At 34.8% G+C, this 27978-nt stretch overlaps 1 protein-coding gene across 1 annotated transcript in view; it reads right to left on the minus strand.

Moving 5' to 3' along the window:
• The window catches only part of SCFD1 (sec1 family domain containing 1), a 97961-nt gene that overhangs the window by 17638 nt on the left and 52345 nt on the right, over positions 1-27978 (minus strand). Inside the window, exons 15-19 of the mRNA XM_077772741.1 lie at positions 20933-21029; positions 15881-15951; positions 13391-13470; positions 8664-8726; positions 4782-4857 (exon numbers count right to left, since the gene is read on the minus strand). Of these exons, the coding sequence (XP_077628867.1) occupies positions 4782-4857; positions 8664-8726; positions 13391-13470; positions 15881-15951; positions 20933-21029 (387 nt within the window). The remainder of the gene's footprint in view (positions 1-4781; positions 4858-8663; positions 8727-13390; positions 13471-15880; positions 15952-20932; positions 21030-27978) is intronic.

Genomic DNA, 27978 nt, shown 5'->3' on the forward strand with positions numbered 1-27978 from the left:
CATACAATTTTCTATGTTCAACAAATGTTACCTTCTTATTCATCTTTAGAAACACAAATTCTGTAGTTCAATAAAAGATATAAATGAAATATAAATAAGTAAGAAACTCATTAACTGTTTAAAAAACTCCCAAGCACAGGGAGGCCTGGGTGGCTCAGTCTGTTAAGTGTCTGACTTCGGCTCAGGTCGTGGTCTCGCAGTTTGGGGTTGGTAGCCCCTCGTCGGGCTCTGTGCTGACAGCTGAGAGCCTGGAAGCCTGCTTCGGATTCTGCGTCTCCCTCTCTCTCTGCTCCTCCCCTGCTCACACTCTCTTTCTCTCAAAAACAAACAGTTAAAAAAAATTCCCAAGCATATTTTTCAATGTTTTTGGAAACCGTTTTAGAAATGAAATGTAAAATATTATTGTGTAGGTTAGCAACCAAATCTTTATTAGCAGAGAGCCTCACTATAGATTTGAGAGATAAAAGTCTCACACACATGGATATCCTAAATTAAGGATCACTATTTCTAAAATCCTCAAATTTAGATACATAAACTAGAAATTTTATTTGGAGAAAAAAATTTAAAAAGTGGTTTCTAAAAACCCTTATTGGTTTTACGACCACAGTCATGTTTTATGATTTTAGTCACTGGAAAAGTCTGAAAAAAAACAATGTTAATCTTATCTCTGATGATGTAACTGCTTAAAAACAAACTGAAATAAAATAGGCACAGGAATTAGAAAACAATCTAAGTGAAGAAATACAGCTTTATACCGAAAACCGTTAAAAAAATTTTTTTTTCCTGTAGTTCTCCTAGATTAGCCACTTGTTGCCTTCTATTGCCAACTGGTCTATGGTAACTATTTCTAATTCTCCCCCGGCAGCCTTGGCCTTAGGATGATATTCTGATGCTGAAGTCAGCACTGAGGTTGCAACAAGAGCTGCTGCTGTCTTGATTATCAAAACCCCCGGGGAATAAAAACCAATTTGTGGACTTCCTTGAAGAGAATGCTTATTTTATTTTTTTAAAAGTAGGCTTCATGCCCAACACAGAGCCTAGCACGGGGCTTGAACTCATGACCGTGGGATGAAGACCTAAGCTGAGATCAAGAGTCATACAACTTAACTGACTGAGCCACCAGGTGCCCCAAAAATCCTTATCTTGGAAACTATATTAGCCAAGTGACGAATCAGATGAAATGTGTGGATACCAGAAACACACTGGAAATGAGGAATTATCAATGATAAAAGGGATGGAAAGCTGTCAGTGAAGTAAAGATAGGAAAAGAGAGAAGTAATAAGATGGATCATCTACTTCCAAAAGTTTAAAATTATATACCAAAAAGGGATCTATGGATGAATACAATATCGACATCAATGTCTTACAGATGAGGAAATAATAAAATATAAAGGGGTATTTTTTCCAAAATCACAGCATAGTAATGACAATAAAATCAAGAAAATAAGATTATATGGACCCAGTAACATCCAGTCCTCTATCACTCAGCTTCGACAATTATCAACTCATGGAAAATCTTGTCTACTCTCACCTAGTCCCCACTTTCCTAGGTTGTTTTAAATAAGACCCCAATATAAAATCATTTCAGTCATCAATATTTCAATACATATTTCCAAAATATAAGAACTCATAAAAAAACTATAACACTACTAGCACAACTAGAATAATAATTTCTTAATACAGTAATATCCAGTCAATGTTAAAATTTCCCTATTTCAAACATTTATTTAGTTTTCTCATTCAAATCATAACCTTAAGGGGGTGCCTGGATGGCTTAGTCGGTTAAGCCTCCGACTTTTGCTTAGGTCATGATCTCGCGGTTCGTGGGTTTGAGCCCCGCGTCGGGCTCTGTGCTGACTGCCAGCTCAGAGCCTGGAGCCGGTTTCAGAGTCTGTCTCCTTTTCTCTCTGACCCTCCCCTGCTCATGCTGTCTCTCTCTCTCTCTCTCCTAGAAATAAATAAAAACATTAAAAAAAAAAATCATAACCTTAAGGGTCATACACTGTAATTAGATGATACATCTTTTAATTTATTTTTAAACTACTGGTTTCTACTGCTTGCAATTTGTTAATTCACTTTTTTTAATGTTTTATTTATTTCTGAGAGAGAGAGAGAGACAGACAGACAGACAGCGTGAGTAGGGGAGGGTCAGAGAGAGAAGGAGATACAGAATCTGAATAGGCTCCAGGCTCTGAGCTAGCTGTCAGCACAGAGCCCAACACAGGGCTCGAACCCATGAACCGTGAGATCATGACGACTTTCGCTTTCGGATGCTTAATAGACTGAGCCACCCAGGCACCCCTTGTTAATTCACTTTTTAAAAGAGGGATTATTTTAGCAAACAATCCAAAATGAAATAGAATACTTCTAAATTATGCAACTTTGTGCTATATTATTCATCACCTCTTGTACAATTATCCTCACACAAATAAATTCCAAATCTGTGAATATCATTCAAATGGTTTTATGTGATAGCTGATACTTGTGATGCAGAAAACTTACGTTGCCCAAGAAACAAAGTATAAAAAACTCTAATAAGCAACACAGAAAACTGAACATGAGACATCCTATTCTCTTTATTTATAATTTAAAACATTTATTCAGATTTTTAAAATGCAAAATAATAGAGATTTTAAGAGTCATAAAGTACTCAAAACTTTACAAGTGTGAGAGTGAGAGTTTATCTCTAGCAGTCTCTTCTCTGGCTATCTCTTTCCTCTTAGTTCCCAAACTGACCCAGATCTCCCACTGCAGTACTGCGAAGTTTTAGAACATTAGGACGATGTTATCCAGGTGGGGATATCTTTCTTACTGTTCTTTCATAAGTGTCCTGAGTAATTTTCTCTTTAACAAGTGCTAGGTTAAACTGTAAAGTACAATACATTAATCTCTAATGTGCCCAACTTCCTACTTTGTACCTTCTCACCTTCTGCAGAAGAAAGATAAACTGACTCAGGGAAGTACTGTAAACTAGTAAAAGAGTGGATTAAGTACTTACTAGTGGCTCTTTACCGGAAATGAAAAGAATTCCTAAGAGAGATAATGACGCTAAAAAGCATTCCCAAGTAATTAGGAGATAATGCAATTTGGAACGTATCTTAAGTAAAGTTTGGAAAGTCAAGAGCCTTTTAACTAAATAAAGCAAATTAGAATTTTTTCACTGTTCTTTATTTATACTACATGTTTTTTATAATAAAATGCTACTCAAAGAACTGAATACTTACTGTGTGCAAAGTGCTATGGAAAATTCTAAGATGGGTAAAATAAAATTCCTTGCTCTCAAGTATCTTATCAAGACCCTTATCAAGAAGTAAAACATTCTATGTCAATTATATCTCAATAAAACTGGAGGGTGAACAGAGTAAAATATAACATCAATATAAAATAGTCCATGTAAATATTGTAAGAAAAAGTATGACGAAAGCTCAGAGAAAGAAAAGATCAACTTTTTTCTGAAAACAAGTAAAGACTATTCACGTTTGAATAACCAATAACTAACTCTCTTAAAACTCTGGCCTTTAAAATCTTTCACATTATAAACTGAAATATTTATGTACAAAATGTCTTAGACTTTCCTTCAACTATCTCAGGAAAAATAAGTAAAATAAAAATATGTAATAGGAATAATGAAACAAGAATGACAGGTGTTGAGTACTGAAGCTTGGTGAAGGGTTCAGGGAAGATTCCTATATTAATGTTTATTTGAAAATTTCCATGCTGTCAAGTAAAGAAACAAATCCTAATTGAAAACAAATGAAATTAATGATGACTCTCTGAAGCAGAAAACTTATATATTAGAATAACAGAAAAAAAAACAAAAATCACTAAAAAGTGTCTTCTGTATAAAACTAAGGCTGTTATTCCAAAATGAAGTATAAAATGAAGCTAGTTTCATTACCCCAAAACATACATTGTATTTAAAATATTTTATGGTAGGGGCGCCTGGGTGGCTTAGTCGGTTAAGCGTCCGACTTTCGCTTAGGTCATGATCTTGCGGTTCGTGGGTTCGAGCCCCGCGTCGGGCTCTGTGCTGACTGCCAGCTCAGAGCCTGGAGCCTGTTTCAGTCTGTGACTCCCTCTCTCTCTGACCCTCCCCTGCTCATGCTGTCTCTCTCTCTCTCTCCTAGAAATAAATAAAACATTTAAAAAAAAAATTTATGGTAATTTACACAGACCTTTAAGTTCATTTGCTTACTCTCTTAATATTTGTTAAAATTGACAATTATATTAGGTAGAAGTTTATTATTCTAAATAAGGTAAGTTCATTTTTTCAGTTAATGTACTTTTATAAACCTGACAGTAGTTAAAGGGAAATGAAAGTGTCAATAAAGTCCAAATGAACAACAACAACAAAGCCTAAAATAACAGAGCCCTGAACTACACATGTGAAAAACCATATTTTTTAATTTTTTTTTTTTTTTAATTTATTTCTGAGAGAGAGACAGTGTGAGCAGGGGAGGGATAGAGAAAAAGGAAGACCCAGAATCTGAAACAGGCTCAAGGCTCTGAGCTGGCTGTTAGCAGAGAGCTGGATGCGGGGCTCGAACCCACGAACCGTGAGATCATGACCTGAGCCAAAGCAGGACGTTTAACCGACAGAGCCACCCAGGCGCCCCAAAACCATCTTATTTTTTAAATATGGCAGAAAAAGACCCCTTGATTTTACTTTATTCCAAATATTTTTAACTTGAATATATCTAGAAGGTATTCTAGGTAAGCAATCAACCTGTCAACATTTATGTTCAAAAGTTACCAGAATGTTTTCTAACAAGTATACTCACTTGCTGTTTCAATACCAGGTTCTTCACTCCTTCCATCACAAACTGTGATCCAGTATTCATGACTCGTGATAAGAGACTAGGGACAAAAGAAGAGGATCATGAGAAGTATAAATTATCTTTCCAATCTGTTACAGATAAACTATTTGCCTATTACACATGACATGCTGATGCTCACTGTACCTACCACTTTTATTCTCAATAAATGTGACTCAAGAATTTTTGCTTCTAGAGATCCTGGCTGTAATTTTATCTAACAGTAAAACAGTGATAAAAGATTCTATCAATAATTATTAATAAAATATAAAAATAAAAGCTGCCCTCAAATATCTTAGTTTATTTTTTAAAGTGTATTTTTTTGAGAGAGAGAGAGAGAGCGAGCGAGCGAGAGAGAGAGCAAGCAAGCATGAGTGGGGGGCAGGTGCAGAAAAATGGAGAGAGAGAATCCCAAGCAGGCTCTGTGCTAACAGCACAGAGCACAACACAGGGCTCCATCTTATGACCTGAGATGAAATCAAAAGTTGGACCAACTGACCTATCCAGGCGACCCTCAAATTAAACATTTTTCCATTAGGATTTGTTCACTTCATGTCTGTGTGTCACATTTTGGGAATTCTCACAATATTTTAAACATTTTCATTATTATTGTATTGGTTATGGTGATCTGCAATCAGTCATCTTTGCTGTCACTACTGTAATTATTTTGGGGTTCCACAATCCTTGCTCATGTAAGCTAGCAAACTTAACTGATAAATATGGTGGTGTGTTTTGAATGCTCCATCAACTGCCTGTTTCCCAGTCTGTCACCCTCTCCTGGTGCCTCCTACTCCCTGAGATACAACAATATTGAAATAAGGACAATTAATAGCTCTATAATGGCCTGTATGTGTTCAGGTGAAAGAAAGAGTTACATGTCTCTCACTTCATTTTTCTGATGTCTAATCTTATTTGTTACTCTAAAAAATCTCCTTTTTGACTGGACTCTGAGAGGTAGAAAGACGTTCTCAGAGGACAGCTTCTGTCCCTTGACAATCTGTTCCTGGAGGTTTTCTTAGGCCTCCTTTACTCTCTTGGCCAAAAGTTGAGCATATTCTGTAGCCTCTTCCTTCTTTTTCTTAGTATGCGGTTTCTTCGGGGCACTACACTGACATTTGTGTTGCAGGCCATGGGGAGCACCAAGACTGTTGAAACTTGAGCACTTTGGTTCCTGGTTTCTTACCGTCTCTGTTTAGGGGCTTTCTCACAACATACTGGTGGATATCATCTTCTTTAGAGAGACTGAGAATTTTGTGGATTCTGCTAGCTCTTTTGAGTCCCAGGTGATGAGGCACAGTAATATCAATGAGTCCAGGAATATACCACCCCCCTTTTTTTATAATGACCAAGTTGAGAACCCTGAGACTGGCACCCACAATGCAACCTTGAACAGATTTGTACTTTCCTTCCCCAGTCCTCCGTGGTCTGTAGCAGAAATGACTCTTACTCAGCAGCAGGCAGACAAAGCCATGGGTCAAAACACCCTGCTCACTGGGAATCCTTGTTTGTCACTGCCCACACTTATTCCGACTATAATTCTCCTTCATCCAGAGCATCAGCAGGAATTTCTGTGGCCATATGCTTCTCATATACGGTATAAACTCTGTGTCTGCTGTCTAGTTCAACAAGTTTCTGGCAGCCTGTAGCTGGGAAAGAAATGTTCAGCTTTATCCTAAAGCAGCCTGTCTACCACCTCTGAGGCACCACAAAAAAGAGCCCATGTCTCTCACTTTAAATCAGAAGTTAGAAATAATTTAGTGAGGAAGAAGGCATGTCATTTTTTAGCAATAAACTATGTAAAAAACTCATTAAGATTTTTATTTATTTTGAGAGAAGGTGCTTGCACATGGGGAGGAGTAGGGGGGGGTGAGGGGCAGAAAGAGAAGAGAGAGTATCCCAAGCAGGCTCTGTGCTATCAGCGCTGAGCCTCACACGGGGCTCGATCCTATAAACCATGACATCATGACCTGAGCCAAAATCAAGAGTTGGATGCTCAATCGACTGAGGAACCCAGGCACCCGAGCAATAAACTATGTTTAAATTAAGATATGTACATTTTTAAAGACAAAATGCTATTAGACCCTTAATAGACTACAGTGCAGTACAAATGTAACTTACATGCATAGGAAACCAAAAAATCAATTTTGAATTGCTTTATTATGATATTTGCTTTACTGCAGTGGTCAGGAACTGAACCCCCAATATCTTTGAGCTATGCCTATGGGTTTTAGGCAAATTATAATTTGAAGAGAACTCCCTGCTTTCCTGATTGCCTTAATATTAAAACAATAAAATTAAAGATAGTAAATTAAGGTAACTTGTTTTAAGAATTCACCACACCAACATGCTGAAAATATGTATGAGTGTGAGTATTATGAGTAAGTCAAAAAGTTACTGTATTCTCTACATCACAGCAGTTAGACCCAGTCCTGTGTCTCTACGATCTCTCCACAATACATAAACTCTATCAAATAAAAATGTGCAACACAACACACCTGGTGAATTTTACCTCAAGTATGAAGAAATGTTTAGTTTGAGTATTTAGCAACAAAAATAACACCACTAAATGACCTGCACATTGGGCATACATTTGTGGCTCAGTCAATCTCTCACCTGGGATCAAGGGATGCTTTGTGGGACAGAATGGTATTCCTGTATTATCATATCAGAAGGCTAGGGATATCCTTCAAATCATCAAGATTTTCTTACAACACATTTTATTAAAATTATCAACTGTGAAATCCACAAGAAATCTTTAGGCTTTTAATATTCAGTTAAGATTTTAACACACGAAACTGAAAGTCTACTAAATATATCAGAGTAATTTTCTAAATAAATTTCCTTTTCCCTATCTTGCCTTTACTCCTCTGTGAAAGGAATGGATGGACAAGATGGAAATCCTGTTTTTAGCAGAAACAAGGAAAGTAATCTCTGTTAGAATGAAGGGTTCAGAGGCAATTCCCTGGTACCAGGCAACTCTGAGGGAGTGCTAAGCTACATAGCACTGTATGAAGGAAGGCTGGTTGGATTCATTTTGTCAAAGGACTTAAAATACTTGCCTTAGGCTAAATGTCTTTGCTTTATGCAAACTGTTCCATTAAAACCAGAAGCTCAAGGTGAATCTAGTATAAAACTGTTTTCCTCTAGGCTGTACACTTTTATTCTAAAACTTTAGGAATTTGAAACCAGCATGGTATAAAAAAGAGTAGTTAGAATTACCTTGTTTAGTTACTTTGAAAATCATGCACACTATAGGATTCTCTGGAGTCAGGAGTCAGAACTAGATCTGGAGACTCCTTCCCTGTCATTTAATAGTATGCCTACATCTAACTCAAAGCCAAGTCTTGAGTGCCTAGCTCCCAATCTATACTGCTTATCAGCAGTGATATAAAAGTAGTTTTAACCTTCATATAACTTCTGAAAATGAAAGATGTAATGTTTTAACAAGGAAGCAAAAGAAGTCAATAGCTCATACCATGTAAAATATATTAATTTGCACTTAATTTATTTAAAATACTTATTTTAAAAAGCATTGTTTTTAATTATTACGTTTTATGTTTGTTTTTTGAGAGAGAGAGAGAGAGAGAGAGCGAGTGAGCAAGCTGGGGAGGGGCAGAAAAAGGAGGAGGGAGAAATCCCAAGCACACTCCATGCTCTCAGTATAGAGCCCGATGGAGGGCTCAAACTCCCAAACTAGGAGATCATGACCTGAGCTGAAACTAAGAGCCGGGCGCTTAACCAAATGAGCCACCCAGGCACCCTAAAGCGTCAGTGTGTTTTTAGGGCTTGAGAGTTTAATTATGGTCTGGAGTACCGACTTACTCAAACAGAATTATTAAAAATACTTACCCCATTGGTTTAGTAGTAGTGTTACCATAGCTGGCAGGAGCTGAGGCCATCTTGGCAAAAGCCCTATGAAAAAAAAAATGCTATATTGAAAAGTTGATTATGAGAGCAACATTCAGCAGCACTGTATTGAAAACTCTATGACTTTTACTATGCAGACATTTCTGAAAAGAGAAATCATCTTTCAACTATATAATACAAACTTTCAGTATAATTAGCACTGAAACAATGATATAAGTGTTGACTATATGATATGTAATCATGTAAAATGTTGTCCAAGTACAGTACAATTAGTACTAAAACACTGAGATTCTTTTCTTTTAAGTTTATGTATTTTGAGAGAAAGAGAGAGCACAAGCAGGGGAGAGGCGGGAGAAGGAAGGGGGAGAGAGGGAGAAGGGGAAGAGAGAAAGGGCGAGATAGAGAATGAATGAATCCCAAGCAGGTTCTGGACCACCAACACAGAGCCCAACGCAGGGCTCAACGCAGGGCTCAAACCCACGAACTGCAAGATAGTGACCTGAGCAGAAGCCAGAAGTTCAACTGACTGAGTCACCCAGATACCCTTGAGATTCTTTAAAATAAAACACAAATGCATTCACTTCCCAAACATCAAGACTTCTTCCTTTTATTATATCTGGTCACTAGCATGAAACAGACTTGCTGCCTTAAAAGAACAATCATGAACTGATTAAATTTAGTCTCTTTATTGGTCTCCACATTCCATATTCCCTCATTCCCAAGCACATGCCTTTGCTCATGCTGTCCTTTGAGGGATAAATGGACTGCCTTCTTCTCCAACAGAAATTGTATATTTCCTTTTAAGATTGCTCAAAACTACTTTTTTCTTTTTTTAGATTTTTTAATGTTTACTTTTGAAAGAGAAAGAGAGACAGAGCACAAGCATGGAAGGGGCAGACAAAGAGAGGGAGACACAGAATCCGAAGCAGGGTCCAGGCTCTGAGCTGTCAGCACAGAGCCTGATATGAGGCTCGAAGCCACAAACTGTAAGATCATGACCTGAGCCAAAGTTGGATGCTTAACCAACTCAGCCACCCAGGTGCCCCCAAATCACTTTTTTTTTATTAACACCATTCTAATTCTGCTACCCAATGATTTTTCCTTTTTAGAGGAACACACACTTTTATACCCAATTGCCTGTAGTCATTTATTTTCAAATCTTTCTAAATGTCCAGAATTCTCTTTAACTAAACTATAAAAGTTTTGAAGTCTGGTCAAAAAGATGGCACTTCGATGTGTTTTTAAAAATATTTCCCTTCTGGGAATATGTTCACTATAGAGATCTGAGAAAATAGAATGATCCACTTTGAGGATCATTATCAGGAGTTTTGTGTATATTCCTCTAATGTCTAATGTCTAATATGTATGGACATACATATATATGACATACATACTTTTAAAAACAAAGTTAACATGCTGAAAAACTATTCTGTAACATATTTTAATAGCATACCAGAAACATTTTTGCATGACTCAATATTATGATTCTGAATTATTTCAATTGTTTTTGTAAAAGAAAAAAGCCTACCTAAGTATGAGAAAATCTTATGAGAGTAAAAAAAGGAATGGAAATTACTAACATGTGATAATTGAAATGTTAAAAACACTCTATTTTGATTGGGACAAAACTCACCAATAATACCATTAGAGAAATCCCAAATACAAAAATCACAACCTTATTCAGAAAGGAGGATGTAAATCAAATGTTTTCAGAAGTAGACTAGAATTTCTGCCTTCAACAAATATTTATTTTTCACTATAATCAACTATATCTAAACAATATTAAAGAATTAAATAAAAAATGGTATTTGTTAATGGTTAAACATCATGCAAACACTAAATAGTACCAGTGAAGAAAATTTAATGAACACTATTAAAAAAACCTTTTTTTTAAATGTTTATTTATTTTTGAGAGAGAGAGAGAGAAAGCAGGATAAGGGCAGAGAGAAAGGGAGGCAGAGAATCCCAAGGAGGCTTCTCCAGTGCAAAGCCCAACTTGGGGCTTAAGCTTACCAACTGTGATACCATGACCTGAGCCAAAGGAGGACATTCAACTGACTAAGCCACCGAGGTGCTCCAAGAAACACTATAATTATTTAAGAAAATGGACTGGTGAAATGAGTTAACAGAAAACTAAAATATAAAACTGTATAATAATAATTTCAAATAAAAAAATGTAATGTACATATAAAAAACTATACATTACTGTTTAATTGTAGACTCTGGATGATAAGATTACAGGTGAATTTTTATTTCCTTTCTAACAGAGTTTTCTAAAATTTTCTTCAAAAAGCTGGTATTACTCTTATAATTAGAAAAAAAATGCTAGAAATTACATACTTTATAACCATATAAAATGATGTCCAAGACTGGCTTTACTCTTATAACAATAAATGTTTGATTTAAGGAGTTCCCCACAAATCATAATGTAAAGAACAACGACATATGCCACACATTCAATGTGTAAAGGTATATATTATAAAAATTTGGAAAAGGTAGTTTTCAGTTTCTCTTTTTAAACAGAGGTCTACTGTATATTTTCTTCTTATTGCAAGAACATAGTCAAATAAAAAGAAATTTGAAAAAGCAAGGGCACCTGGCTTGCTCAGTCAATAGAGCATGTAACTCTTGACCTTGGAGTCATGAATTCCACACTTACGTTGATGGTAGATATGACTTGAAAACAATAGCAACAATAACAACAACAAAAAGAGGCACCTGACTAGCTCTGTTGGTGTGCATGGTTCTTGATTTCTAGGTTGTAAGTTTGAGCCTCATGTTGGGTGTAGAAGATTACTTAACAATAAAATACTAGGGGTGCCTGGGTGGCTCAGTTGGTTAAGTGCCAGACTCCTGATTTCTACTCAGGTCATGATCTCACTGTTTGTGGGATTGAGCGCTGCGTCGGGCTCCATGTGCTGATGGCATGTAGCCTGCTTGGGAACCTCTCTCCCTCTCTGCTCCTCCACCACTTGTTCACTCATAATAAATAAATAAATAAAGATTAAAAATAAAATCATTAAAAAAACATATTTGAAAAAGTACTCAAACTTAAAACCTCAGAGATAACCACTGTTAACAACTTGGCATACAGTTTGCATACAGTTGGCATACAGTTGAGCTTGGAAAGTATATTCAGTATTGTAGTCTTCAACCAATCATTTTAAGAAATATTTTTTAAGTTTATTTATTAATTTTGGGAGAGAGGGAGAGTGGAGAGAGAGAGGAGAGAGAGAAAGAACTCCAAGCAGGCTTTACACTATCAGCACAGGGCCCAACATGGGGGTTTGACTCCAAACTGAGATCGTGACCTGAGTGGAAATCAATAGTCAGATGCTTAACTGACTGAGCCACCAGGCACTGCACCCCATTTTAAGAAATATTTTGACAGTAAGGTTTGTTGTAAAAAATTTGGAAAATAAAGATAAGCACACGAAAGGAAGGAATTCTACCACCTGGAGTTACCCACTATTAACATTTTAATATAATGTCAAGCTATGTAATTGTATGTGTATAGATACGTGTTAAGATATACATACACATACAGAAATGGATGGATAACAGAGATGATAAGGTAAAAACTGTCATCTAAGTTTTGGCTCAAATATCACCTACTCAGAGACTTTTTGTGATCTTCTCAACAAATTTAACTTTTACTCCCAAGTTAAGATCTTATCACTCGGTGTTATTTTTATCACTGAGTATCATTTAATATTGTTCTGTCATTTGTTGGCTTATTTGTTGATTTATTTTCCCCTCCACACAAATGTAAATTCAATGACTGAAGGGGACTTCCACATGTTCACTATTATATTTCCAAAATCTAGAAGAGTCCCTAGGCACAAAGAGAGAAATTAATCGTTGTAAACTATTTTTTCACTATCATATACAGACATTTTCCAGTGTCATTAGTTTTCCTCAACATGATTTTTAATTTTCAATTGTATCTTATGGAAATGCTTACTGTTCGACATTTAAGTTAGCTGCTTCTAAGATTTTACAATTCCAATTATTTCTTTGGAATAAATCCTTAGAAGTATGTAAAGATTTAGAAAAAAAATTTTAAGTTATTTTATTTTATTTTTGAGAGAGAGACAGAAAATGAGCAGGGGAGGGGCAGAGAGAGAGGGAGACACAGGATCTGAAGCAGGCTCCAGGCTCTCAGCTGTCAGCAGAGAGCCGGACGCAGGGCTCGAACTCATGAACTGTAAGATCATGACCTAAGCGAAAGTCAGTGCTCAACTGACTGAGCCACCCAGGGGCCCTGCGAATTTTTTTTAAAAAATTATTTTTATACATCGAGCAAAATGGTGACAGTTTATATTTTAATAGCAGAATATATGCTCACCAATTAATCTGCCTGTATCCTTGGAACAGCACTTTACTATATCTATGCACTCTGTTCATCTGAACTTCTCTATCAGTGAAATTAAAATTTTCTTTTAATGTTTTTGAGACAGTTGACCCAAAACATTTCAGTCTTTATCATTCTTACCGAATCAGGGAAGAAAATATCAACTTCTCTAGGAAAAAAAGACATCACCATTTTTTGTAATTTTAGATTATGGATAGGGAAGGCCAGATAGGGAAATATTTATGTCATTAAATTAAAAAAAATTACTAAGGCACTGTTCAACTTTCTTAGTAACATTCTTATCTTCTTGGGACTTCCATTGTACTCTCTTATATAAGAAGAAAATAAAACTTACTTCCACTGTTTGATATATTGTAAGGGATTAAGGTTGCATCCTGCATCAGTTAATGCTTTTTTGTATTGCTCCAAATCAGCCTGAAATAAGCAAAGAACGATATAAAAAATTTTATTTTTGTGAAAGAGAAGACCACTTTGTTATTATTTTATGAATTAAAAAGTTAGATGAAAGGCATGAGTTTGAATTCCAGGCACCCAAATATAATGGAATCATATTTTGAGTATATAAGTTAGCACTGAGATAAAAATCACATCTAATGAAAATTGCCTTTGATAGATTCCCAAATCACCTATCCAGTACTCTGTCATCCCTCAGTGAGTCAGTTTTTTCTCCACTTTTGAAGTTGCCTTTCCTCAGGATAAGCACTAAATGAAACATTTGGCTTGACCAAGAATATTTCAGAACCAGAAGCACACGGGGCATGACACTGACTGAGGGGAAATGCAGATTCAGGTTTTTCCCTCTCATATGCACTCCAGTGGTCCAAATGCACTGAGAATCAGGTGTCCTACACTTTTTAAACTGTTGTTTTCTCTTTCTTGCTCTTTTTGTTTCCTGATGAGTAAGTCCAATTGAATTCCTATAATTTATAGGAGGCTACCATGATAGTGACTCCATTATAAAACTTTTACAAGATAAATTTTTTTAATATTTACTAATTTTTGAAGGAGAAAGAGACAGAATAAGAGCAGGGGAGGGGCAGAGAGAGAGACACACAGAGCTGGAAGCAGGCTCCAAGCTCCGAGCTGTCAGCACAGAGCCTGACACAGGGCTTGAACTCACCAACCATGAGATCATGACCTAAGCTGAACTTGGACACTTAACCTACTGAGCCATCCAGGGCCCCTTACAAGACAGAAATTTAAAGCTCACCTTCAACCAGAGAGGTTTACTACTTTGCAGTTTTGAGGCTATCCAGGCTGACATCAGGAGTCATAATTTGCTTTAAGCCTCTTAATGATTGCTTAAACTTATGAAAAGACATAGTCCTTATCAAAAATAAACGAAAATAATATGGTCAAATTAATACTGAACTAAGTTTTAAAATCATAAATTCTGAAGAAAATATTATAAATAGGCTATAAGCCTTTTTATACATAAGCCATATATATGTGTAAGAATCCCCTAAGATATAGGTATGAGTTGCTTCTAAAAAGAAAACTACACTTTCTTACTAAAGTATAAGATGTATCCCAGAATAAAGCAGAATTGGCCTAAAGCAAACACTGGGTTTAGCTTACTGATTTAACATGCCAAAGATTTTTGACAAAAAGATGCATTATGATCTATCAGACTTCTAAAAATACATGCTATCGGCAAAGGAAAGAAGTTTATAACTACCTTGTCATCCTATATATCTTCTCCAAAGTTCTAATGCTTGTTGCTCACCAGTAAAATTTTACTGAGTTAATAGCAGAGAGTTAGCAGGTCTCTAATCTGGCAACAACACTGACACTAAAATTGCCATTTGCCTTCAAAGTCAATTACCTATAAATACTTAAAATATTTTTTCTTCTAAAGCAACTGATGGCCCATCACAGAAAAAGAAAAGAACAAAATTATCCACAATCCACTTTCCCAGTGAGAAAAAAAATCTTCTAGAAAGGGAAATTTGTCATTTTCTCATTTTGAGACATTTATTGATATAAAAGTTATTTGACTGCAATACAAAAATCTCTCAATTTTATTTTATTTAAAAAATTTTTTTGAAATGTCTTTATTTTGAGAGACAGAGAGTGAACAGGGGAGGGACAGATAGGGAGACACAGAATGTGAAGCAGGCTCCAGGTTCTGAGCTGTCAGCACAGAGCCCGATGCAGGACCCGAACCCACAGACTATGAGATCATGATCTGAGCCGAAGTTGGATGCTTAACCGAGTGAGCCACCCAGGCACCCCTCAATTTTATTTTTTATATGAATCATATGACAGATATAAATCTGAAGTGTAATCTAATTAAATTATAATATTTACATAGCTTTTTGGAATTTTGGTTATTTTCCTCTAATTGACTTGGTATGTTCTATAATGGACATTAATTTTTAAATAAACTTAAAATATTACCATATTTTTACTTTAGGTTAAAGATAAACTCACGGGAAAGCATTAGTGGCTATAGCTTAAAGACATGGAGCTTTTAAGATTATCACATAATAAGAAATAAGGCCAATCTTTCAAAAAGCATAGCAAACTTGGTTAACTTATTTTATAATAGCTATCTTCCAGAAATAAGAATGTTGGGCACTTGAATTCAATTCATATTCTAACAACTTAAAAATGGTCAGACATTTCATGAATGGGTAGTTCTCTTGGTGACAATAAATATTGCTATAAAACTCAGCAGTAAATAGAACCAGCCTTACCAAACTGTTTTTTTTTTTTTTAAAGAAAGGAATGAGGTAGTTATTTGGTCACAGTGATCTGTCTTCCATTTTTGAAACAAACAAATATCTCCCCTTCTACCAATAACTGAACAAAGAGGACATACCTCAGAGGGTGCTTGCTGTGCACTTATATAATAAATAAGAAACAGCCTCATTTTATCTTCTGGAGTTCCTGCTACATAGGGGGAAAAAAAAATCTTTCAGAATTCTGGTTAAGTGTTATAGTCAACACAAGTTGACTATAAAATTTAAGGCATATATAAGCATGATTATAATATTTAAGGCATATATAAAAAATTTAAGCCATATATAAATATGATGAGATAAAATGTGGTTCTTGATTCAAGGTTATAGGCACGTTAATTATGACTAAGTAAAATACAGATATGGAAAAAGATTAAATGTTGTAAAGGAATGGGATATAGGAGTATCTCCATTCTCTCTTCCAAAATGTCTGTAAGAGATGTACCTTTTAGATATAAACTCAGAAAGAAAGGTACAGGTAGGATAATCATACAATTCTAAAACAGTATACTTCTGAAATGGAAAAAGGATGTCAGTACTAATCATATAAAGGCAACAAATATAAAAATGAGACTGTCCTGGGAAACAGCTATATGGTCATTCTAAGTGTTAGGATATGAAACCTAAGTATGATATACTTCTCAAAGGTGGGACCACAAAATATATAGGTCTCCTCTTTCTCGAGGGTATTCTATCACTATATAAGATTTGAGTAAAGAATATACTTAAATTAAAATAAACACCATTGTATTATGCAAAATATATTTGACTGAAACTATACAAAATGTAAGATATCAAAGAAATTTCTTGCTTGCAGTGAGTTTGAACTGCTATTCCCATTACCCAGAGCCCAAAACTACAGAGAAACTCTAGTTTCATTCTCCACTCTGCTACGGGGTGTACACTGGTGCAAAGTGATGAGGCACTGGTCACAGACTCACCACCAACAAATAACAATACATACTCTCATTTCAAAGTGTGTCCTAATACTCAAGAACTTGGCACTGTTATACTTCTTATAGAATAAAAACTAGGAAAATTTTTTCAAAATGTGACTAATGAACCATCAATTTTTAAATATGGTTTAGAATCCAGATAACCATTCTCAAATTATCCTTAACTCCCTGAATATGACAAAGAATGGTAATAAAGATCAATGATGGGTTCTCCAAAGTTCTGATGTTTACAAATAAATACTGTATCTTGGACACTGATTATTAGGTTATGAAATTCAGGGTCTTGTTTAAATCCTAGGAGAAAGCTGCTATTTTTGTTTAAGCAGGTAGTTAGTCTGGCTGGCTATCTGTGGGTTGTGGTTCCATCATCGATTTCTATTTTCAAAACCTGCAGTGCTACTGGGATCTGTCCAACCATCTAGTGGCCAGTGTGGAAACTGGGAAATCATATAGCCCTTCAACTCTTAGTCTTAGGAACATTGTTTAGGATCAGATTCACTATGTGCAGCTTAGGGGTGAGCCCAGGAATTCATAAACAACTTTATTAGCCTGCTTTCCTGAGCTCCTTCTTCTCTGCAATCTCCCTGGTACTTTCCAATTCCCTTGGCTTTCCCTTTTTGGTACTTCAGCCAGAAAGCTTTGGCTTTAGTTATCCTGTTCCATTGTGCATTCCCTGCAACTATGACTAAGCAGCTAGAGGACAAAGAGAAAAAAGAGCAACCAGGCTTGTTGTACGCTCTTGGGACCACCACTCCAAAAAGGAGAAAGGCTCCCCTCTGAGTTTTAGGGGCCCGCAGATCCATGTTACCATTTTTAATACCCTCAGCATCTACCATAGGCTTTCTAAAAGATGGCACTTACCTGCTTAGAGAACAGTTCCTACTCTTCTTTGAGAAGAAACATATTTTTAGTTGCTACAGTGTTAATAAATGTTCCTGAAATTACTCAGGTTTTAAGAATCAGATGATGGTAAGAAGTGGAGAGCATCCTGATGCTTATGATGATATTAATCATCGAGGAATCAATTGGTTATTATAAAAATGTATCCTTTACAAATTGTAGCAAGTACTCTAGGACTCTACAACAACAGCCTGGATCCTCCTGTCACACCTAAGTTTCCACTATAACTGTTTCCAATTTTATTTTATGTATTTTTAAAAAATGTTTATTTATTTTGAGACAGAGACAGCACGAGTGAGACAGGAGCAGCAAGAGAAGGAGAGAAAGAATCCCAAGCAGGCTCTGCACTGCTGGTGCTGAGCCTGATGTGGGGCTCGAACCCACAAAGCCATAAGATCATGAGCTGAGCCAAAACCAAGAGTCAGACGCTCAACCGACTGAGCCTCCCAGGTGCCCCTGTTTCCAATTTAAAGTCAGTTTCCTCACTGAGTGCTCTGATAGGTCTTAGAAAAAGTTTTAACTAGAATTCATAAAGCTTTTTTTCTCTCTCAACAATTTGAGAGGAAGTAGGTGACCTGCTGTCCCATTACTCCCAAACATCAGACATCCTCCAGTATAATAAGCTCAATATAGTAACTATCAAAATCAGAAATATTAGCATTAATATATTAGTAACATCTAATCCTCAGATGACATTTCAGGTTTTGCTGTTTGTCTCTATATCATTCTTTATGACAAAAGGATCAATTTCAGAATCATGTGGTAAATACAGCGGTCAGGCATTACATACAGCTGTCTTCTGTATGTAGACAGCTCCTCAGTCTTCCCTTGACTTGCGTGGCCTTGGTGTTTTTGAAGATTACAGGCAGCATTTTTTGTTTATTGGTTCCTCATGATCAGATTCAAGTTATATGTCTTTGGCAGAAATATCACAAAAGAATACTGTATTTTTTGTCTTGTATCCCCTGGGTGGGGCATTATTTCAGTATCCACATTACTGATTATGTACACACTGTGATTACTTAATAAGGGATCTATCATGCTTCTCTCCACTAAAAAGTTAGTTTTTTTCTCTTTGTAATTAACAAGTATTTTGTAGACAGGTAATCTGAAACTATTCTGGAAAATTTCTATTTATTCATTTATTATTATATCTCTTTGGATTCATGTCTTCTTATTTCATTCATTCATATATATATGTATATATGAATATATATACATACATATATATGGGTTTTTATCTGTTATCATTATTTATTTTGATGTTCATATTGTCCTGTATTTGATCAGTGGGAGTCCCTTCAGGCTGGCTCCTGTGTTCTTTTGACATATCCCAATNCTACCCACTGGGGGCCTCTTCAAGCTGACTTCTGGGGCCTTTTGACTTGTCTCATCACTTTCTGAGTACTTGTTTTCTGACAAAACAAAATGTTCCAGGTTCATTTTGTACTTTCTTTTTTTACCTCAGCCCTGGAATCAACTACTTCTCCGAGTCCTAGTAGAAAATGGTATTTATAAGCTAAAATCTTAACACTGGGGCACTGCTGCTCCCAGCCCTGCTCAGTTGAATGAATACATACATATATATACACACACACACACACATATATATGTACACACACGTTATCTATATTTATTTCTGTATCTGACAAATATATAGTGAAAACACAAACTCTACAATACTTCCAATTCCAACCCCACATTACATAGCTCATAATTTTCTGCCTTTCTATATTTATAAATTCCTTCTCTGACAAGAGGAAACCTGGTGCCATTTGTACCATCTGACATATATACTTATTTATCCTATCTCTGCAGCCAACCCCTTGCCTGTATGGATGCCTTCTCACTCCATTTGGGCTCTGGTTCCCTACAACAGACTTGCTCACATGCCTGGCCACACTTCTCACCCCACTTGGGCTGATGCTGGGTTGCTACTGTGTATGGTCACCCTCCTCAATCTGTTAGGGCTCTTACAGCCCATGCTTTCACATGTGGATTCTCTGCTCAATTCACTGGGACTCTGATGCTTCATGGTATTTCACCAACCTTTCCTGTATCCCACATGTGGATGCCCTTCTCACCCTGCTTGGGTTCCAACAACTTGTTTTGTGCTAAAGTGGCACCAGACTTCGACTTTACATGATTGCCTACCTTGTTCTCTCATAGTTAATGTCCTTAAAAATAAACTGAGAAACTAAAGGGAAAGAAAAGAGAAAGGTTCTGATTGTTTTTTAAGATATTATTATTTGCTTCAACTTTACTCAAAACTTATTATAAATAATAAGGAAAAGCTCTGAAATGATGGGCTTATATATTTTGCATTTTTTCATTGTAAAGTGCAAATACCTCCAAAAATACTATGTTCTCACTACAAATCTAGCTTCTTAAAAGTGTGAGCAATACCTAAAGTTTCTTAGAAGTTTCTGGGAAAAGAATCTTTAATTACAATTTGGTATTTATTAGTTTTCAATTTGGAATAAAGTCTAAAAGTTATACCAGAGTCTAACTCAAAAACCATCATCATTCAGCTAGATAACTTGTATGCAAAATATAAGCTGAATAGCTTATATACTTTTTATTCATGTTGGAAAAGCAGTTCACTTAGATTTGAATTGAAAATTATTCTGAAATTATCACCAAGTCTCTAGGGTTTAGATAATTTTAGAGGATAAAACCTATGTAGATCCCATGATCATTATAATTGAAAGGAATAATTAAAACCCATTTTCTAAGTACAAAAGAGTCATATCTTGTTTTAAGAAAATCTAACACACAAATCTTTAGTTAAATGTAAATATGAAAGGGGTTGATTAAGGAGTTTCTTTAAAAGCAAATTCACTAAATACTTAAAACAGAATTCAGTTTTAGATATATCTTTTTAAGATACTCTTTAGGGTTAAATCAAAGTAATTAGAAAGTGTATCATTTAGAGACACATGCTTTGAATGTTATACTTCCAAGTCTTCCTAAACTCAGCAGAATTTGAGATATATCACTTTATTTTTCTTCCAGATATAGCGCTTTAAATAAATGAAAGTACCAAGTTCTTAAATACCATCAAAGAGAAGTTCAGTGAAATAAAATGCAAATCATTTCCCCACTTCAGGAACTGCTATGCTACAAACTTCTCAAGAATAAATAGCTCATTTAATATTCTCATTATTGGCATGGATTACCAGAAAAATAATAATTCTATTCAGCTTTTACTTATACTGAACATGCTGGATGCATCAGCTGTGAAACTTAACATTAACCTCAAATTATGGTACATACCATCAGGGTCTGATATTATATCTAGAAGAGACTTATCCAGAGTAGTTTTGCTCATTATTTTTTCTTCATATTCAAAATATACATCTAGTTTTCTTGCCTGTTTCAAAATAAATATTAGATTAGACTACATCAAGTAATAAAGACATACTAGGGGCCTTTCAGCTTACAAGTTTCTATTTTCTATGATCAGTTTTTAAAAACAAGTTTTCATTTACTGAATGAATTTATTTTCAAGTTTCTTACTTCTGATCATACACTTAGTTTAAAAAATTACAGATTGACTATTTCACCATATCTGACTTATAAATTCAGAATTAACTCTGCATGTCATATATATATATTAGCAAAGATAAAAATCACACCAATATCAATTACTGTATTTATTAGTAACTAGCAAATAAATCATTGTATTCCATGCAAATTAATGTTAGGTGGTCATGTTATGTTTACTTTTTTAGTGCACGAATCCACACATTTTCAACTTAAACTGGACGGAAAATTACCCTTATTAAATTATTTTCAGTGGTTTTTAAATAAAGCTAACTTCTTCATTAATTTTCCTACTTAATACTCTGAAATTTTAGGTAATGAAAAGGTAGTCAAAGTTAGCTTTCCTATAGGATACCTTTTCTGATTTAAAAGTTATTAGAATTATCCAAAGGAACTTAAAATGTTAGAATCCTCCAAAGTAAATACAAATTATCACTATCATCTACTAAATTATGCTCCAATAATACAGAAGAGAAAAGAACATGATTTCTATTGGAAGTGTTAAGAATCTGAGAGTAGGAACCGTTCATGAAATAAATTAGAATTCTCAGAGATACCAATGAAGAACCAAAATATAAACACAGAACATAAATATATTGAGCTAAGATGACAGAACAAAATAAACATTTAACCAATTGTAGAGAAGGAAGTGACGAATTTTTACTTGAGATTTCAAAGTGACTTGGGACAGGAATAGAGTTCATTTCAGTGAAAGGGATCAGAGCATGGCACAGTGGAGAAGTCTGAATGGCAGGCTAAGGAGTGATTTCATATATAAGGCCACAGAAAATCAGAGTTCCTCAATCCCACTCCCCCACAGTGGCACACAAGGCCAGTTTTATACAGCTGAAATACTTTAAAAATCAAAACAACATAAAAAGGTATTTTGAGACCTGTCCTCACCCTTGTTCTCTTCTACCCCTATTCCTATGGATATTTACTTCAATTATTTCCTCTACAGTCGTCTAGTTCTTTTATGCAAAATGTAAGCAAACAGGGTCTATATCCTAATATCCATCTGCTTTCTGACACAAAAGGAATATACTATACTCTTTTGTTCCTTGCTTTAACTCAACAATATATTCTACATCAGTACACAGATAATTCTCGTCAGTCAACTCTTGTAAAAGTATAATAAACTCTCTAAAGATTTTCCTTTTTTATAAACCCTTCAGTCCTTCATATTCTTCAGACTCCCTGATACAGGAACTATTTTCGCTACTGTGTAATGTTACTCTGAATACTACAGATGAAGAGGTGAAGTCCTAGGAATGGAAAAATTTAATATCAAAAAAGGACAAAAACGAATGGAAAAGAGATCCTAGGAAAGAGACCATGGTAGTGGCTGTGGGAACAGAAAGAAAGAGACACATTTAATAATTAACATGTGAATGGATATGGGAATCAAAATAGTGAAAAAAGTCAAAGACAACTACAGGGGAACTAAAATGATGGTAGTAGAAGCTATATTAACGTGAACTAAATATGAGACTGGTAAAGGCTAATTATCTCTAGAGTAAAGCCTGGAAAGAGAGTAGGGGGTGGAAGATATAAAATAAGGTGTTAAACTGACTTCCAGGCCCTCAAGATCTGCTCTAGCCAACCTTTTGTTTCACCCACCACTATTCACTTAGTCACATCAAATACCTCAATGACTTCTCATTAAACACTGTATACCTGCCGTCCTCTAGGTATAAGCTTGGGTTATTCTCTTAGCTTAAGAATATATTCCTCTTCTATTACCTGAGCACTGAATTCTACTTATTCTTTAGGGACCAGCTCCTTGCAAGTCTTTTTAATCTCTATTCTTTTCCCCCTTCTACTCCATCAATCTCCTTTTTGGCTGGAAGAATTTATTACTGCCTTAAATGTGTACCATCAGCATTTTACACACCTCTCCATGATAACAATCTTCACACTATATTACTCTCCTTTGTTTACATGCTACTCTTCTAAAACGGTAAATTCCCTAGACTGTGTTTAGTCATTTAACCCTAGGAATGTAACATAGCTCATAACAAGTACTTGACAAGGTCTTTATTGAATTTCTCAATTAAAAGCAGGACGTATACAGATCAAGTAGTCATCTTTAGAAGACATGAAAGTAGATGAATGAACTTCTAGGAGTGAAAAATGTAAAGAATCCAGTCTTTACTGATTTAATATGTAAAATTAAGTAGGTTAAATGCCACAGTGGACTATATAATGTCTGTACCTGCAGAAAGAACAAACATTGTTCACTGATTTTTGTGCTACAGACATTAGATTCATTTTGCTCTGTCTTCATGTATTAACTTATTCACACTTAAATTTCTAATAAGCAATGTAAATAGAATCTAAAAGTGTTAGTTTAATTGCTAGTGAGTAGGGAGTTTCTTTTGGAGGTGATGAAAATGTTATAAAAGTACATTTTGGTTGTGAATGCTGTAACTATACTACAAAAAACACTGAACTGTACACTTTAGACAAGTTAACTGTATGGTATGTGAACTATACCTTGATAAAGCATGAAAGAAAAGTAACTTAGCATTTCAATATACTGATTCCCATGAAGGAGAGAAAAGAGTGGAGATTTTCTAACTTGCATAAGAGAACTAGTATATGTTCAGGATCTATTTATGCAAGGCACTTTACTTACAGCTATCACTTTCAAATGTTTTTAAACAGAGAACCTCAGGACCCTCTTTCTCAAATCAAATCTTCTGCAGAACCCTAAACATAAAATAGATACAAGTGACCCATTAAATGCCTCTATAGTGATCTAGGGTGCCAGAGAACAGTGTTTGAAAACTACTAACTTAGATAATGTCATTTAATTCTCCAAAGTAACACTGTGAACTAGGAATTATTAGTCCCATTTTAAAGATGAAGAAACAGACACACAGAAACATATATTTATTCAAGGTTACCAGAGTAGAAGTAGTAGAGAGTTGAGATTCAAATCCAGGTCAGACTCCAATGTACACCACAGATAAAGAGTAGGGAAAATTATATTTTCCTCAAGTATAATTTATTGCTTCTTTTGTATATGCTTTATGAAAGAAAGTATATTTGTCAATTAGTACATATTTGGGTTTTTTTTTTGTAATACACATAATATATGTATATGTGGCAAAAGGTTATTTTGGCCAGATATATAATATCTAGAAGTTCTTTCTCAATCTCTTAAAGTAAAGGAAAATACTAAGAGAAACAATTTCTGTAATCCCAAAGATTAATTATTCTTATATGAGTTCAAAGGAGAACACAATTTGGATAACAATAGTTACATAAAAAACAAATTAAAAATATAAAACAAAGTAATAAGGTCAAGATAATAAACAGATTTTTGGTAACTTCAATAAATATCAAGAATAAACAGTAAGAAAGGAATATTACAGAGACCCAGAGGACTACGCATGGAATACAACTTTTATCTAGTGAACATAATCTGAAAGCCATGAATTTCTTAAAAGTCTCTTTAAAAGGGCTAAGGGAGGAATGTGATTTTTAAAAAATCCTAGTGTTTTTCTCCCAATTTCAGAGAAATTAAAAAATCAGGCTGACGTCTTTTACTTTTTAGTATACTACCTCAACATTTATATTAACATAACCCCCACACATAACTTTTTTGACTACGAAAGCCTACTGGATTGAAAAGAACAAAGGGGAGCCCTTTTAAAAACTAGCTTGTCCCTTCATTCACAATAATGGAGAACTCTTCAGAGTCATCTGCGATGTACAAGTGGTATGCATACTTTCTCTTTTGAAAATCCATTACCGACATTTGTCAGATGACCTACACAGGGCATGCAATGAATTTCTTTCTCTTTCCTACAACTGCAAGGGATTTTTCCTTCTCTTAACCATTCTTCTGTACATTCCAGCTACCAACATGACCATTCTGGTACTCCCTACTCACTGCTAGCTACAATTCTCATTTCTTACCTCAGTCTATGAGTGGTTGATGACAAAGTCTAGAATCGTATTTCTTGACCTTCCCTCTTTTTCAAGCCCCAATTCTATCCCCTAGCACAAGTCAGCAGTGAAAGTAAAGGCAAAAAGGGATTAGAGTTATAATTCTTTTTACTATTAAGAATCTCAATATTCCTCTCCTACTTCTCACAGGAGAGAAAAGGGATGATACGCTCTTCTCTGTTGAAAGACAATACTAGGAATATTCTACATAATAAATTAAATATGGTTTGTAGGACAAGGATCTATCACATTTTACCTACACTAAAGCACAGCCTAAGCTAAAATAAACTTTGAACTGTATTTTTAGGATATAACCTATGCCTAAGTTGAAGATCATTTATACCCCAGCTTTTCCTGTTCTTTCTTCTTCACCTGTTTAATCCCTTTCATTTTTAGAGCTGTATTTACATATTTCATCCGCCAGGTGGCAGCACTCATACACTGTATTATAACAGTCTGCAGTTGTTGGTCACTGGAATATGAACTCCTTGTTACTATTTATTTATTATTGTGTGCCTTGTGCCCTCCCTGCAAGATAACTGGAATTCTCCAAATCTCAAGTGCTTTTTATAATATTACAAAATAGCATGTTAATTTATTTTCCGTTATCTAGGTGTGCATTTTGCTACACTTCATACTGGTAGGTTTGAATGATTTGCCATCGTAAAAAATTATGTGGTGCAAAAACCAGATAATACATTAAACTGTATTTGAAGGTCTTCTATAACACAGGTGGATGAATATATTTACTCCGGAGTACTTGTTCATATGACAGAGCGAATAAGAAATCTTGAACAAAATTCATCCTTATACTTCTACCTCATTTCTATGCAGTGATGGACACTGCACTGTCAGGGTGAGGAACCTGGTTAGGATCTTCAATTTTTACAACAGGCTATCAATTTTATTACTTGTTTATCTTATTTCTAAACAGATGCATTTTTCTCTCAACCAATCTCACTGAATTTCTAGCATTTTAGGTCCAAGTCAGAGTATATAATTTCAACTTCTCTGCTTATCTAACCCCCTACCAAAAGATCAACTAAATAAAGTAGTAACATAATACTTAAAGAATATGCAATCTTTCCATTCTAGACACTATAAACTCTACATTGGAAACTCACAAAACACCCTCACTGAATTTTATTTTAGTATTACACCTTTGACTTTCATTAAAGTTACTATATAAAATCTGAGTGTAAAACTGATAACAATATGCTGTATCATTATATCACTCAATTTATTCTAGATAATGCCCAGCATGAACAATGTATTTTGTACTATGATGCTAAGCAACACTTCTCTTAGAATAAAAACTATACTACTTAAATAAATAAAAACAATTCAAGGGGTGCCTGGCTAGCTCAGTCAGTAGAGCATGTGTCTCTTGATCTGTGGATAAGTTCAAGCCCCACACTGGGAGCAGAGCTTACTTAAAATAAGTAAATAAATAAATAAATAAATAAATAAATATTAAAAGAAAAAAAGAATAAAAAAAGAATTCTCTTTCTGTTGTTTTTTAAACTTAATTACATCTTTTAATCTTGGTTGCCTGAAAATTCAAAGCCAAATTTGAGAATTATCATTATAACTATATAGCAATTATTCTCAGTTTTTATTTCATTATTTTTGTTCTATGTGCTATTTGTGAAAGCTGCTTTAAATCTGTTTTAGAATACAGATGCAACTTTAATCTACGAATTATACTGTCTAATGACTCCTGAAAATGAATTCTGACTAAAGTATTCTATATAATAAAAAAATTAAATGTACATGAAGCAATCTTTATAGATTTATATGAAAAGTATTAACAATAAAAACATTACCAACCTTATTAAAATGAACCCTAAAAATTGATTTGTTAATATTTCTGGAAAAATATTTACATGGCATTTATAAACTATAAGCCTTATTTTACTATAATTCTCAGAAGCATTTAGTTTTAATTTATACCAACAGTGTGTTGAACTCTTAAAATATATACCCAGAAAAATAAAACCAAATTTAAGTAAGAAGAAGTAATAAAAATTAGAGCAGAAATCAATGAAATTATAAACAAGAAATCAACAGAGAAAATCAATAGAACCAAAAGCTGGCTCTTCAAAAAGATCAATAAAATTGTTAAATATCTAGCTAGGATAACTAAGAAAAAAGGAGAGAAAACACAAATGAAAAATGTCACAAATAAAAGACAAGCTATTATTACTGATCCTATGACATCATCAGGCTAATGAATAAGTATTTTGAACAGCTCTATTCCCACAAACCTGGCAGTCTACATGAAACGAGCTACTTCTTTAAAAGACACAGTCCACCAAAACTCACTAAAATAGATAATTTGAATAGGTCTGTATCGATTAAAGAAATTGATCAATAGTGAATACTCTTCCAAAGCAGAAAGCATAAGATCTAGGTAGGTTCACTAGTTAATTCTACTAACTTTTTAAGGGAAAAATTTAACAATTCTCTGCAATCTCTTTTAGGAAACAGAATGCAAATAATGAGAAACTAGATGCTTTCCTGCTAAGATCAGGAATGAGTCAAGGATGCCCCCTCTCAAACTACTATTTAACACTGTACTGGAAGCCCTAGCCGATGCAATAAATAAGAGAAGGAAATCAAAGATATAGAGATTGGGAATGAAGAAAAAAAAACTGTCTTCATTTGTAGATGACACAATCGTCAAAGTGGAAAATTTCAAAAAAAAAAAAAAATTTCTGGAACTAATAAGCAACTATAGCAAAGTTGCATGATACAAGGTTAATAATGAAAAGTCAATGTCTCTAGTAAGAAAAAGGCAAGGATGTCCCCTCTTGCAC

This window comes from Crocuta crocuta, unplaced genomic scaffold, assembly GCF_008692635.1.
Source record: "Crocuta crocuta isolate KB4526 unplaced genomic scaffold, BGI_CrCroc_1.0 scaffold116, whole genome shotgun sequence".
NCBI lineage: Eukaryota > Metazoa > Chordata > Mammalia > Carnivora > Hyaenidae > Crocuta > Crocuta crocuta.